The sequence below is a fragment of the Motacilla alba genome, chromosome 18, assembly GCF_015832195.1.
Source record: "Motacilla alba alba isolate MOTALB_02 chromosome 18, Motacilla_alba_V1.0_pri, whole genome shotgun sequence".
Lineage (NCBI taxonomy): Eukaryota > Metazoa > Chordata > Aves > Passeriformes > Motacillidae > Motacilla > Motacilla alba.
In genome coordinates, this window is record NC_052033.1 from 9,768,408 (window position 1) to 9,784,691 (window position 16,284).

Genomic DNA, 16,284 nt, shown 5'->3' on the forward strand with positions numbered 1-16,284 from the left:
ATATAACATAATATAATATAATATAATATAATATAATATAATATAATATAATATAATATAATATAATGTAATATAATATAACATAATATAATATAATACAATGTAATATAATATATATTATATACTATGGTATACTACATAATATAATAAAATATAATTAAATGTGATATAATATAATGTAATATAATGTAATATAATATATAATATATAATATATAACATATAATATATAATATATAATATATATATATATATATATAATATATTATATTATATATTATATAATAAAATAGAAATACACTAAAATATAAACATATTAAATTATAGTAAATCTATTAAAATATTAAAAATATTATAGAATATTAAAAATATTATAGAATATACTACTTTATACTATATTGTACTATGCTATAGTATAATATACTATACTATAATGTAATATAATGTAATATAACATAAATATATAATATAATATAATATAATATAATATAATATAATATAATATAATATAATATAATTAATGTAATGTACTGTGATATATTTAATATAAATAATATAATATAATATACTATACTATAATATAATATAATATAAATATTATAATAAACTATAATATAATATAATGTATAATACTATATAATATAATACAATATCGTATATTATATAATTAATGTACTGTAATGTGATATAATTAATATAGTTAGTATAATATATAATATATAATATAATATAATGTAATATAATATATGTACTGTAATGTGCTATAATTAATTTAATTAATATAATATGATATGATATAATAGAATATATATAATATAATAAAATATATACTATATAATATATGATATATGATTATGATATATGATATATGATATATGATATATAATATATAATATATAACATATAATATATAATATATAATATATAATATATAATATATAATATATAATATATAATATATAATATATAATACAACACAATATAATATAATGTATATAACATAACATAACATAACATAACATAACATAACACAATACAATACAATACAATACAATACAATACAATACAATACAATATAATATAATATAATATAATATAATATAATGTAATATAATATAATAATCCCAATATTCATTGATGTTTTATTTGTTCCCTGCCCCAGCCCCGAACACAAACACGCCGCCCTTCCAGCAGCACCCCAGCAATCCCTGACCCCTGCCCGGCCTCTGCAGCCCCTTCCCACCCAACCCTTCCCCGATTACTGACAGAATTGTCCCTTCTTGTGCCGGGGGGGAATGTTCCCCTGAACAACCCAACAATCCACATGAATAATCCAAATTTCTCCTGCCATTTCCCCCCCATTTTTCGCTGCTCCAGTGCTTTGGCTGCCCTGGTTTATTCCCAGCGTTTCCCAGGGAAGGCACTCGATGGTGGAGGATCCAAAGTGTTTCTTTTTTTTTTTCATTGAAGGATGAAAAATTTAAAGAAGAGAATGAAAGATCTCAAAGTGAAAAAAGAAACGGGAAGTTTGGAGAGATGAGGTTTTGCTGGGGGTGAGGTGTGCAGGAAAGTGCAGGGGGAAAAAACTAAAGAAAGAGAAAATAACAGGAAAAAACCACACAAATGGGGAAAAAAAATTAAATAAATGAGAAAAAAAACACAAAAAAATGAGAATAAAAACATACAAGTGGGAAAAATCAAATAAATGAGAAAAAAATCCCAAACAAATGAGAAAGAAACCCAAATAAATGAGGGAAAACCCAAATAAATGAGGAAAAACCCAAATAAATGAGAAAGAAACCCAAAGAAAAGGGAAAAACCCCAAACAAATGAGAATGAAAACATACAAGTGGGAAAATAATCAAATAAAGGAGAAAAAAATCCCAAACAAATGAGAAAGAAACCCAAATAAATGAGGGAAAACTGAAACAAATGAGAAAGAAACCCAAAGAAAAGGGAAAAACCCCAAACAAATGAGAATAAAAACATACCAAAAAATCAAATATATGAGAAAAAACCCAAGCAAATGAGAAAGAAATGCAAATAAATGAGGAAAAACTGAAACAAATGAGAAAGAAACCCAAAGAAAAGGGAGAAACCCCAAACAAATGAGAATAAAAACATAAATGTGGGGAAAAAATCAAATAAAGGAGAAAAAATCCCAAACAAATGAGAAATAAACCCAAATAAATGAGGAAAAACCCAAATAAATGAGGAAAAACTGAAGCAAATGAGAATAAAACCACACAAGTGGAAAAAATCAAATCAATGAGAAAAAAAACCCCAAAAAATGAGGAAAAAATGCAAATAAATGAGGAAAAGCCCAAAGAAATGAGGAAAAACTGAAAGAAATGAGAATAAAAACATACAGGTGGGAAAAAAACAAATAAAGGAGAAAAAAAACCCAAACAAATGAGAAAGAAATGCAAATAAATGAGGAAAAACCCAAGTAAATGAGAAAAAATCCCAAACAAATGAGAAATAAATGCATAAAAGTGGAAAAAAAATCAAATAAATGAGAAAAACCCCAAACACATGAGAAAGAAATCCAAATAAATGAGGAAAAACTGCAACAAATGAGAAAGAAACCCAAACAAAAGGGAGAAACCCCAAACAAATGAGAATAAAAACACACAAGTGGGAAAAAAAAACAATTAAAGGAGAAAAAATCCCAAACAAATGAGAAAGAAATGCAAACAAAAGGGAGAAAACCTCAAACAAATGAAACAAATGAAACAGAAAGAGAAAAAACAAACAAGGATTAACCCAAACAAATGGAAAAAAAAACATTAAGTGGGAAAAAGCAAATAAATATGCAGAAAACAAAATAAGAAGAAAAACCAAAGAGGGGAGAAAAACCCAAACAGGGGAAAAAAAAAACCCCAAAACCAAAATAAATATTAAAAAATGACAAGAGGAAAGGGAAAAAAGGAACACTGGCTTCCAAAAGAAAAAGTTTAGTTTTAGTTTTTCCAAAGAAAAAGTGATGATGAGAATGAATTTAAAATGAAATAATGAAATTAATTAAGAATGTTGTTTTGATAGCGACACCAGGATGGAAAATAATCTGAATTATTGTGCCCCAGGATGGCACAGGGGAGGCACCAGTCGGCCCCAGAGCTGATTTTTTTTCCTTGGGGATGCCCCAGGAATGGAATCGCTTTGAAATGGCAGGGCCAGAATATTGTATGCCAGAAAAAAACCCCAAAAACCAGCAAAAAACCCCAAAAAACCCCAAAAAACCAACAAAAAACCCCAAAAAACCCCAAAAAACCAACAAAAAACCCCCCAAAAACCAACAAAAAAACAGCAACAGCAAGCAAAAATTGATATAACCAACAAAAAAACCCCACAAAACTGAGAAAATATCCTAATACAAACAAAAAAAAAACCCCAAAACCAACCAAAAAAAGTTTAAAAATATGAAAAAACCCCAAAATCAAGAAATAAACCTAAAATCAACAAAAAACCCTATAACGAGGAAGAAAACCCCATAAAACCAGAAAAAACCCCAAGCTGACCAAAAAACCCCAAATACCAAGGAAAAAAACCTGTAAATATAACCCCATAAATAGCTTATAATACCCGGTTGAAACCCTATAAATACCATTAAAAACTCCATAAAATCAGAAAAAAACCCACAAAAATTAACAAAAAACCCTAAAAATAAACATAAAACCCCTAAAAAGAAACAAAACCCCCAAAAATCAACAAAAAACCCCTAAAAATTTACAAAAAAACCCTAAAAATCAACAAAAAACCCCTAAAATTAACAAAAATCCTTAAAAATCACCGAAAAATCCACTGAAAATTCACAAAAAAACCCCAAAATCACCAAAAAATCCACTAAAAATTCACAAAAAAACCCAAAAATCAACAAAAAAATCCCAACGGTTTCACATTCCCTCCTCTGAAAAATTCAGATTTTTCCTATTAAGAGCAGCACCGACCTCCCCATTCAAACACAAGTTCCAACATGATATAATTGGGAAAAAAAATCAAGATTTAGGGTGGGAATACCATCCTCAAAGTTGTCCAGAGCCACTTTCTTCATGATTTCCTGAGCCAGGGCTGGGGGTGGCCCAAAACCCGAAAAAAAACCCCAAAATCAGGAAAAAAATACCCAAAACCCAAAGAAAAAACCCTAAAAAAGCAGAAAAATCCCTACAACCAATCAAAAACCCATAAAACCAAGCAAACAAACCCTAAAACCAGAAAGAAACCCCCAAAGAGCAAAGGGCACCAAAACCAACCAAAAAATCCTTACACCAAGGAAAAAAACCTATAAATACAACCCCATAAATACCCTATAATACCCTGTTAAAACCCTATAAATACCATAAAAAACCTCCAGAAAATCAGAAAAAAAACTCCACAAACCCACTCAAAAAACCCCTAAAAATTAACAAAAAATCCACTAAAAATTCACAAAAAACCCCAAAAATCAACAAAAAATCCCACAAAAATTAACAACAAAAATCCCCTAAAAATCAACAAAAAAACCCCTAAAAATCAACAAAAAACCCCCTAAAAATCAACCAAAAAACCCCTAAAAATCAACAAAAAATCCCAACAGCTTCACATTCCTTCCTCAGAAAAATTCCGATTTTTCCTATTAACAGCAGCACCGACCTCCCCATTCAAACACAAGTTCCAACATGATATAATTGGGAAAAAATCAAGATTTAGGGTGGGAATACCATCCTCAAAGTTGTCCAGAGCCACTTTCTTCATGATCTCCCGAGCCAGGGCCGTGGGGGGGGTGTAGCCGATGACAAAGTTCACCAGCACCGAGGGGTCCAGGGGACCCAGGTCCGTGTTGGGCACCTCGTCGTACCTCCGGTGAGGGTGCATCATGCTCATCAGGATCAGCCAGAAGAGGAAGAACAGGGGGAAAAGCACTTCCTGCAGGAAAAAATGGAATATTTTAAAATTCGGTGTTTTTAAGGGTCGAAAAAATTCATGATGTGCTCATCAGAAGCAGCCAGAAGAGGAAGAACAGAGGGGAAAGCAGCTCCTGTACCAAAAAAATGGAATTATTTTAAAATTCAGTATCTCAAAGGGTCAAAAAATTTCATTATGTACTCATCAGGATCAGCCAGAATGGGAGAAATAGTGGGAAAAGCACTTCCTGGATGAAAAAAAATCAAATATTTCAAAATTGAGTATCTGAAAGTATCAAAAATCTCATGATGTGCTCATCAGGATCAGCCAGAAGTAGAAAAACAACAGGGAAAGCACCTCCCGCATGAAAAAAAATGGAATTATTTCAAAATTCAGTATTTCAAAGGGTCAAAAAATTTCATGATGTGCTCATCAGGATCAGAAGAACGGGAGAAATAGTGGGAAAAGCACCTCCTGTACCAAAAAAATTGAATTATTTTAAAATTCAGTATCTGAAAGAGTGAAATAAATTCATCAAAACTCAGCTCAAAGGGCCAGCAAATCATCAAAACTCAGCTCACAGGGTCATCAAATTATGGAAATTCACCTCAAAGGGTCATCAAATCGTCAAAATTCATTTCAAAGGGTCGCCAAATCATCAAAATTCACCTCAACAGTTCATCAAATTATCAAAAATTCACATCAAAGGATCACCAAATCATCAAAACTCAGCTCAAAGGGTCACCAAATAATCAAAAATCACCTCAAAAGGTCACCAAACCATCAAAATTCACCTCAATGGGTCATCAATCATTGAAACTCATCTCAAAGGGTCATCAAATCATCAAAAATTACATTAAAGGGTCATCAAATCATAAAAATTCCCCTCAAAGGGTCATCAAATCAACAAAATTCACAGCAAAGGGTCACCAAATCATCAAAACTCAGCTCACAGGGTCATCAAATCATCGAAATTCACCTCAATGGGTCACCAAATTATGGAAATTCAGCTCAAAGGATCACCAAATAATCAAAAATCACCTCAAAGGGTCACCAAAGCATCAAAATTCACATCAAAGGGTCATCAAATCATTGAAACTCATCTCAAAGGGTCACCAGATCTTCAAAACTCATCTCAAAGGGTCACCAAATCATCAAAATTCAGCTCACAGGGTCATCAAATTACGGAAATTCACCTCAAAGGGTCATCAAATCATCAAAATTCACCTCAAAGGGTCACCAATCATCAAAATTCACCTCAAAGGGTCACCAATCATCAAAATTCACCTTAAACGGTCATCAAATCCTCCAGACACAGGAGAAAAGAGAAAGAAATCCTTGAAAAAAGAGAAATAGAGCTTTGAAAAAAGAGAAATAACTCTTCTGAGGAGGCCTGAGCTCACGTTTCAGCGCGGTCACAGCTGCGGAAGCCTTTGAAGGGCACGGAGCTGGGAATATTGAAGGATATTTTAAATAATGTATTGTTATTGATGTGATTAATAGGTATAATATGGACTAGAGTGTATATTTAATATTAATGACCATATCAATAAATTTACTAATGCACTGATTGATACAGTATTTGAACATAATTAGAATATTAATGACGAGCTGATATGTAGTATATACCAGGTGATATAATTTACTAATATATTCATTAATATACTCTTTTAAATAGATATATTTACAAATATATAATAAATATAATATTTATATATAATAAATATAATACACATATTATATAACAAAACTGTGTTACTATATGTTATATATTGTATAGTGATATATTTATAAATACATAGAATTATAGATATTATATTTATAATGTGGAATTGCATATCTATCAAAGAAATAATTATATATTTATTAAAGATATATTAAATATATAAAATAATACATTTATTTTATGAATTATATAAATTATATAAATAAAATATATAATTATTACATATTTTAATATATATTTATATATTTATAATATAAATATTGTAAGTAATGATATAACTAATTTTAAAATATTTATTTAATTGTGACGTAATTGCATATTTATTAAATAAATAATTGTATTTATTATATATGATATATTACATATTTATAATAATATACTTTATTTATATGTTTATATAATTATATAATAATCTAATTATTTATATATTTATATATTTATATATCTATATATTTATATATAAATATATTTGTATATTTATATATTTATATGATTATATAATATATACAGATATAGTAATGTAATATATAATTCTAGTATATTATAATATATATTTATTATGTCATATAATATGCATAATTATAGATATATATTAATAAACAGATATAATTGAATATCCAGGGGTTTTATCTAGCTAAAGCCTTACACATTAGCATATTTTTCAATCAAAACTCCTTTCAAAAAGCCTTTTTCAGCCCCAAATTCAGAGCAGAGCGTGCGGCCTCCTGAGCTTTGGGATCACAGCCCAGCTTTTCTGCGGGGGTTTGGGAGCGCCGGAGCGCCGGCGCCGCGCGGCTACCCTGACCTGCACGCTGCTCTTCTTGGTCCTGCACTTGACCAGCCAGTTCTTGAAGAGCAGAGCGCGCGTCTGCCTCCACACGCCGGCGTCCCTGGGCGCAGCCGGGGCCATCCTCAGCCTGCCTGCAGGGAAACACGGATTGCTGTCAAAGCACAGAACCATTCCCAGCCGAGGCCGGAGGCGCTCAGCACCACCAGGATCGCTCAGCACCGCCGGGATCGCTGAGCACCGCCGGGATCACTGAGCACCGCTGGGATCGCTGAGCACCGCCGGGATCACTGAGCACCGCCGGGATCGCTCAGCACCGCTGGGATCGCTGAGCACCGCCGGGATCGCTCAGCACCGCTGGGATCGCTCAGCACCACCAGGATCGCTGAGCACCGCCGGGATCGCTCAGCACCGCCGGGATCGCTCAGCACCGGCTGGATCACTCAGCACCACCGGGATCGCTGAGCACCGCGGGGATCGCTCAGCACCGGCTGGATCACTCAGCACCACCGGGATCGCTGAGCACCGCCGGGATCGCTGAGCACCGCAGGGATTACTGAGCACCGCCGGGATCGCTCAGCACTGCCGGGATCGCTGAGCACCGCCGGGATCGCTGAGCACCGCCGGGATCGCTGAGCACCGCCGGGATCGCTGAGCACCGCCGGGATTGCTGAGCACCGCCGGGATCGCTCAGCACCGCCGGGATCGCTCAGCACTGCTGGGATAACTGAGCACCACCGGGATCGCTGAGCACCGCCGGGATCGCTCAGCACCGCCGGGATCACTCAGCACCGCCGGGATCACTCAGCACCGCCGGGATCACTCAGCACCGCCGGGATCACTGAGCACTGCGGGGATCGCTCAGCACCGCCGGGATCACTCAGCACCGCCGGGATCGCTCAGCACCACCGGAATAGCGGGGACAGGAACGGCTTGAGGGTCTCCCAGGAACGGGAGACTGGGAATGGGAGACTGGGAATGGGAGAGACTGGGACTGGGAACAGGAGAGACTGGGAACAGGAGACTGGGATTGGGAGAGACTGGGAATGGGAGAGACTGGGAATGAGAGAGACTGGGATTGGGAACGGGAGAGACTGGGAACGGGAGAGAATGGGATTGGGAGAGACTGGGATTGGGAGAGACTGGGAATGGGAGAGATGGGAATGGGAAAGACTGGGAATGGGAATGAAAGCAATTGGGAATTGGGAATGAGAGAAACTGGCAATTGGGAATGAGAGCAATTGGGAATTGGGAATGAGAGAAACTGGCAATTGGGAATGAGAGCAATTGGGAATGAGAGAAACTGGCAATTGGGAATGAGAGCAATTGGGAACCCAGCTGGGAATTTGGGCTGAAGATGCCCCAGGACACCCTGGAGCCATCCCTCCACCCCAGGGCAGGACCAGCTCTGGGCCAACTCCCTAGTCCTCACTTATTTCCATTTTTCCCACGTGGATCCCAGTCCCAGCAATTTCCGTGAGCAGCGCTGCGGGCTGCCGGCAGGAGCTGAGCCAGCGCAGGGAGAGCAGCCAGCTGCCCGGGGCGAGCTGTGCAATTGGGTGTGAGTAACCCCCTTCCCTGCTGGAGCACGGCCAGCTCCACTCGCTCCTCCTTCAGCCCTTCCGAACCTTTCCATCGCCCCCAGCCAGCGCCGCACGCGGCCGTGGGGAGAGGGAAGAAATGAAATTCATAACTGGAATTAAGTGGGAAATGTTCTTCCGGGCGATGGCTGCACGTACCTGGGGAGGGCTGGGGGGCTGCAAGGGCTCTCCTCTCCTGGGTTTTGTCACCCTTTTTGCTGCCTGACGCTGGCAGTCAGCGCTCAGTCTCCAGCTCCCTCTGCTTCCCCAGCTGGGAGCGTTGGGACATTTCACCTGGGAGGGTGAGACAAGAGCAGGAGCTGCTCAGAGGGGACAGGCGGCACCAAGCCCAGCTCCAGCAACACCAGTGACAAACTGCTGGCTTTGGGCTTCTCTTCTGCCTCTGTCGAGGTCAGGATTGGAGCTCTGCAGATGATATTTCGTGTTCAGACGCAGATGTTTATTATTTCTTATCAGTCTCACAAGGGGTGAGTTCTGCAGTATTTCACTACCAGGGCACAAAATGGCTATAACTATCTCTCCACAAGGCCTTTGAAGGATAAACTGTCCAGTTAACAAATGAAACCTAAATTATTTTCACTTTTAACCCAATAACCAACCACCCGTGCCCTGCAATGGGGACTTTTTATCCAATGACACAAAACCACCCAAACCATGGAGAAGAAGGTGAAGAAGAAGGAGCAGCCCCTGCCCCAAAACCTCCATCCCGCTTCACACACACTACTATACTCCAAAACTCCAAGCTTTAATTTTCCACCCTGTGACATCACACACTTCTAACCAACTCCACACCCGCAATCCCAGCGCTATGAATCAATTTTGGGAGCTTCTCCACGGCCTCAGGTCAGTGCAGTGTTCTCCTGGGGGTCAGAGCCTGGCAGCACAGAGAGTCTCAAATTCTCAGCAGCCAAAATTCCAACAAGAAACTGAGTAATTCCTCAACCCTCCAGCCAAAACCCAGTGGAGAGTGTGGAATTTGTCCATATTCCAGCTTTCCAGCTCCCAGCACTCCTTCCAGCAGCGGGCTGATGCTGCTGGGGCAGAGCTCCGGGCTCTCAGTTATCTGTCAGACACCACATGGCTCAAACTTCCTTCCCTGGCTGGGTTTTAACGGGGGAAATCTTTTTTTGGAGCACAGACATCACCTCAGTAGCGGGACACAGGAAGTTCCTCAGATGTCAACACCACTATAAATACACAAATATTTTATACACAGAGCCTGGCTGAGCAAGGAAGGGATGAGAAGAGGGAAAAGGGGCTAAAAGGAACCAAATTCCCACTCCCAGGCTGGCTCTGGGGTCCTTCATGGAGCAGTGACTCCATGAGGGATGTGGGATTCAATCCTTGCAAGAGAATTGCTGGGAAGGAATCCCACCTCCAGCCCAGAGTGCTGCCCTCACACTGACACTACTTCAAAAACTAAAAGTAAAAAAATATTTTGCTTAAAAAAAAAAAAAAATCCGACTACAAAATGCTTCAACACCAAGCCCCGCAGGAAAAATGAGTACAACTCCTCTGGATATTTTCGAGCAAAAAAACCCTTCCCAGTGACAGCAGAGTGTTTGAAAAATAATCAAAAGCAGCAGTTCTTGCTTACAGGTCATGAAAATCACTGTGCTTCTCCCCTCTGCTCGCAGCATGCCCTGCAAGTGCCACTGTTTGCACATTCCACGAGCATTCCCAGGAATAAAACTCCACCAAGGGCCCCTCTCAACACGAGGGTCTAACCCAGCAACCCCTTCCTTCAGCCACAATATTTTAAATAATTTATTATAATAATAATAATAATAATAATATTTTAATTAACCCCCCAAACCTGGCAAAGATGATTTAACAAGATTCAATCACCAGTGCCAGTCACTGTTTTTCTCTAATTATTTTCTATCCACTTCTAAAACCCAAAATACTCCCACATCTCCACTGGAACTCTGCCATGCTTTCATTGACGTCAGCCAGGTTGGAGGAAGGGTCATTTGAAGAATCTTAATTAATTTTTCATCTTACACCTGCCACCTCCACGGAGGCTACAGAGCGATGAAGGACACTGAAGAAACATCACTTGAAGGGTGAAAAATTGGACTTGGGGGGGAAAAAACACCAACCCAAACCCTCTTTGAAACTCCAGATGAAGGAAAGGAACCCAGGGGCTGAGCAGAAAAAGCTGCCAAGGCATTTTAATTGGTTAGTAGCAGATAAAATGAAGATGGTCTCAGGCTGTGAGAATCCTCCTCAGTTCAGGCACTGCCTTGTGATTTGTGCTGCTGTGGGAAGCGGGTGACACAGGCACGCTTGAGGGCATCTCAATCAAAGCCATCTCAAGGGAAAGGCTGGCTTTGGGCTTTAACTCCACACCAGAGATGCCAGTGCTTCTTAAATACTGCTCAGCTGATCCTTGGGAAGCCTCCCCTCCCTTCCCAGGCACCAACCTGGCAACGGGCTTGAAAGGTCACATGGTGACTTAGTGCTGCACAGCACGTTTGCCTTGTCTCTCAAGCCAAAAAAACCCCAAAAAACCCCCAAAACCTCAAAGAAAACCAAACAAGAGGGGCGTCAGCCACAGCTAAATGAGCTGCAGCTCGAGGCAAAAACAACTCAGGAGTGAACAACCCCGAGGAACAGCAAGAAAATGAGATTATTGATCTTGCTGCTACAAGACAGCAGCAGAGGTGGTCCTTCAGCAAAACTCTGCTGTGCTCTTTACGTTATTGGAATTGTGACCGTAACAACACACAATAACGGAGATGCTTTATGTGGTAAGTTGAAAAAAGGGGCTGAACTTCCTCCCTTTTCTGAATTTTCTCCCTGATCTGAATTTTCTCCCGTATCAGCCCCAAGGAGAACCCCCGCCCTGCTCGGGGCTGCAAATCCCTTCCCTCCAAACTCATCCCTGCCTCCCTGCGGGGACAAGGAATGACACGGAGCAGAGCCGGGTCGGGCTGTCCCCGCACGGCTCCCGCAGCATCCTCAGCATCCTCCTGCATCCCTGAGCATCCTCTGAGCATCCCCAGCATCCCTGAGCATCCCCTGCATGCCTGCACATCCCCGAGCATCCTCCCGCATCCCTGAGCGTCCTCCTGCACCCCTGAACATCCTCGAGCATCCTCCTGCATGCCTGAGCATCCTCTGAGCATCACCAACATCCCTGAGCATCCCCGAGCATTCTCCTACATACCTGAGCATGCCCGAGCATTCTCCTGCATCCCTGAGCATCCCCGAGCATGCCCCTGCATCCCTGAGCGTCCTCCTGCACCCCTGAACATCCTCGAGCATCCCCAGCATCCCTTAACATTCCCGAGCATCCTCCTGCATGCCTGAGCATCCTCTGAGCATTACCAACATCCCTGAGCATCCCCGAGCATGGCCCTGCATCCCTGAGCATCCCGAGCATCCTCCCGCATACCTGAGCGTCCTCCTGCACCCCTGAACATCCTCGAGCATCCTCCTGCATGCCTGAGCATCCTCTGAGCATCACCAACATCCCTGAGCATCCCCGAGCATTCTCCTACATACCTGAGCATGCCCGAGCATCACTAACATCCCTGAGCATCCCCGAGCATGCCCCTGCATCCCCGAGCATGCCCCTGCATCCCTGAGCATCCTCCTGCATCCCTGAGCATCCCCCCTGCATCCCTGAGCATCTTCTGAGCATCCCCAGCACCCTCCGGCATCCCCACCGCGCCCCAGCCGCGGGTACCCGCGTGTCTCCCAGGGAGGACACCCCTGCTTTCCTCACCTCCCTTTTCCCCCGCTCCAGGTCCCTGGGAATGCGCTTTTCTCGCCGTTCCGCGCCCAGCCCCGCCGGCTCGGCTGCCCCAGCCCCGGGCGAGCAGCGCCGCGCCCCAGGTGCAGCCCAACTCCTCCTCTTCCTCTCCGCTCCTTCCCCTTCCCGTCCCACCCGAGCCGGGGGGGCCGGGCCCCGCTCCTGCCACCGCCCCCCGGCCCGGGACCGCCCCCACGGCAGCGGAGCCGGCAGAGCCCGAACCCCCCGAACCCCCGAACCCCGCCAGTACCCCCCGGTACCCGCCGAACCCTGCCGGTACCCCCCTGAACCCGCCGGTACCCCCCAGTACTCCCGGTACCCCCCTGTACCTCCCGGTACCCTCCTGTATTCCCCGGTACCTCCCGGTACTCCCCGGTACCCCCCGAACCCCGCTGGCACACCCCCGGTACCTCCCGGTACCTCCGGTACCCCCTGAACCCCGCCGGTGCCCCCGGTATCCCCGGTACCCCCGGTATCCCCGGTATCCCCGGTACCCCCAGTACCCCCCGGTACCTCCTGGTACCTCCCGGTACTCCCTGAACCCCGCCGGTACCCCCGGTATCCCCGGTACCCCCAGTACCCCTCGGTACCCCCGGTGCCCCCGGTATCCCCGGTACCTCCCGGTACCTGCCGGTGCCCCCGGTGCCCCCGCCCGCGCCGCCCCCGGGCCAGCCCGCAGTGCCGGACCCCTCCCTGCTGCTGACCTTCCGCCCCTCCCGGGATACCCCCGATCCAGGGACCCCCTTTCCTTCCCTCCTGAGGGCGCGGGACCCCTTCCCTCGCAGGGACACTGCTCCCCATGGACCCCATCCCCCTGGTGACCCCATCCCTCCTGAGAACCCCTTTCCCAGGGACCCCATCCTATCAGTGACCCCATCCCTCCCGAGGACCCCAGTCTCTGGATGATCCTCCCTCCCAGGCATCTCCATCCTCCAGGTGCCCCCCTTCAAGGAACCCCCCCCCCCTTCCAAGGATTCTCTCCCCTGGTTGACCCCATCCTTCCTGAGGACCCCATTTTCCAGGGACCCCATCCTCCAGGTGACCCCATCCCTCCTGAGGACCCCTTTTCTAGGGACCCCATCCTATCAGTGACCCCATCCTTCCTGAGGACCCCATTTTCCAGGGACCCCATCCTCCAAATGACCCCATCCCTCCTGAGGACCCCTTTTCCAGAGACCCCATCGTGCAAGTGACCCCCTTCTTTCTGCAGCCCCTTTCCACCTCCCAGCACAACCTCGGTGGGGAGCAGAGGAAAGGGGCTGGAAAATGTGCTGGGAGGTTTGAGGTTGGGCAGGAGCTGCCTCGCTCCATCCACTGCTCCCAGCTCCTGCCTGCATCCACAAGGTCAGCAGGATTTTATTCCATCCCCCAAAATGTAATTAAAGCATTGAAAACGCTGCCCAGAATAGCAAAACTGAATTCCTGCCATTTCCAGAGGGGTGCCGGTTCCTGTGATGCTTCCCACGGAGTTATTCCCCCTCTGGAATCCCTGTCCCCCTCGGGATGGGCCTTTTGCTGCCTTTGGGCTGTGATCAGCCCCACAGAGCTGTTTGTTCATCACTCTGTTCCCGCTGCTAGAAGCACAATCTGAGCACAGCCCCACGTGCTCTGATGTTCCAAGTGCCTCCTGTGAGCTGCTGGGAGAGGCTGAGCTCAGCAGGAGTCCTGAATCCTGCTCATCCATGCTCAGGAAAACACCCAGCAGCTGCTGCTCCAGCAGGGATTCACTGCTCAGATCCCTGCAGGGCTTGGGAATTCCTTGTTGGGGTTCGTTTGTCCACGAGGATCAGCACAGCAGTGACCAAGCTCTGTCAGCACAGCATGGATTCCATGTTTTTATCTTGGAAAATGGAGATCAGGACACGGTGTCCTCAGCTGGAAAGAAGAAAAGGATCTCACAGCGCAGTATTAAGTGAAAAGCACTGTTTGCACAAGGAGGTCTCAGCCATGCAGAAGCATTTGCATTCCCTCCTTCACCCACAGCAGTGGTTGGGAACATCCAGGATTGAAGCCCCAGCCTGGTCCCAGGGCCCTCGTTAGGCCCAAGCCCCACAGTGACGCCTCAGGTTTGGCTTTTCTGTGTTTCAGGTTCTGTGCTGCTTTAGTGTGCGGGGCTGGGCTCACAGCAGGGGATGCTGAGCTCTCTGCACAGAGCAGGGACACAAAACAATTCCTGCTCCAGCTGGGCACCAAGGACAAATGATCCAAAGCTCAGCCCAGGAGCACAAACAGCGTGGGCTGAGGAGAGGAAAACAAGCAGGGTGGGAGTGCCTGGGCTAAAGCTGGAGCTGGACAATGAACTGCAAGGTGCAAATGGAGCAGAACTGAGCCAAGGGAGAGACCCCGGGAGCGCTCGTGCATTTTGGGACCATTTGGGTTCATCTTGGGGGCAGCCCTGGCTGGGCTCTTGTGCTGCCCAAGGTGGATCCATGGAGGAGATGCTTGGAATAAATCCCTGCTTTGTTCTGTAGCTCTGCCCAGCCTCTGCTCCAGCTCAGCCTCCTCAAGGCACAAATCTCATGGAAACTTTCTTATTTTCCTTAGTTTCCACCTTAACCAAGAGAATTAGCTCAAAGGACTCCAATTAAATAATTGCCAACAGGCTACTGAGTAAATACAATGACATAACTACAACTTCAATAAAAAAAACACCCAGAACTTTTTATCTTCACCCCCCAAGCATTTAACACAATAAAAGCCTGTCTGGGGCTGAATTCTTCTGGTAACTTTGTTGTGGTCTCTGTTTATACTTCAAAAGTTGTAACTGCTCATACTCATGTTCTGCTTCTTCCTGGCCTAGTGGAAGGTGGAACGAGAGGAGGGTCTCCAGGGTTCCCTCCTGATGCCGGTTTGGGTTTTGCCTTTTTTTCTTTTCTGTATTCTGTGTATTCTTCACACATATATTTGGAGCTCTGTAGCCTATTGTATTAGTGGCTCATTTTCAGTACTTTTCCATGGCCTTTCCCTAGGCAGCAAGACAAAACAAATTCCAGAGCTCCAAGCCCCAGGGGGCACAAGGCCCCAGTGCTGTCTTGGCTCTTGGGAACCAAGGCTGAGAACAACTCTTGGAGATCCAGAAGATCTGGGGGGGCTCCAGAGAAGGGGCCTGACCTGGGGGGGAATTGCATCAGCACTTGTCCTCCTCACTGGTGCTTTTTAACAATCATGCTGATTTCCTACAACCTGGAAATGTGTACTCATCCCTGTAGGGGTGGGCTTTTGTGGACAGCTTTCCATAATTATTCCTGAAGGACTTTCATTAAAGACTTGCTCTTTTATTACCTCCTTGCTAAAATTATTAATCAAATTTCATTTCCAGGTTGGAGAAAGGCAACATCCAAACCACCCTATGAATCTGTGATTTGATGCTCTGCTTTGCAAAGTTTGTAACTCCTTGAAGTTCAGGGTATTTTAGCCCAACAGCTCCTCCTGAAGAGGTTCACAGCTACAACCCCCCAGGACATTTCATAGCAACAAAATGTGAGGGGTCTGCACAAAGCACAGGAGGTGGGTGCTCCAAAACAGCT

General features: G+C 43.9%; 1 protein-coding gene across 4 annotated transcripts in view; it reads right to left on the reverse strand.

Annotated features, from left to right (window-relative positions):
* The window catches only part of ABCA5 (ATP binding cassette subfamily A member 5), a 50,091-nt gene extending 37,238 nt beyond the window's left edge, over positions 1-12,853 (reverse strand). Inside the window, exons 1-4 of one of the 4 annotated variants that reach the window (XM_038157293.1) lie at positions 12,731-12,853; positions 9,136-9,270; positions 7,415-7,530; positions 4,700-4,904 (exon numbers count right to left, since the gene is read on the reverse strand). In XM_038157293.1, coding sequence (XP_038013221.1) covers positions 4,700-4,904; positions 7,415-7,519 — 310 coding nt within the window. In that variant the 5' untranslated portion in view covers positions 7,520-7,530; positions 9,136-9,270; positions 12,731-12,853. Of the gene's footprint in view, positions 1-4,019; positions 4,051-4,699; positions 4,905-6,170; positions 6,221-7,414; positions 7,531-9,135; positions 9,271-12,730 lie in introns of those variants that run through there. The other 3 variants (XM_038157294.1, XM_038157296.1, XM_038157297.1) reach the window with 3 other exon arrangements.
* Positions 12,854-16,284: the final 3,431 nt, after the last annotated feature.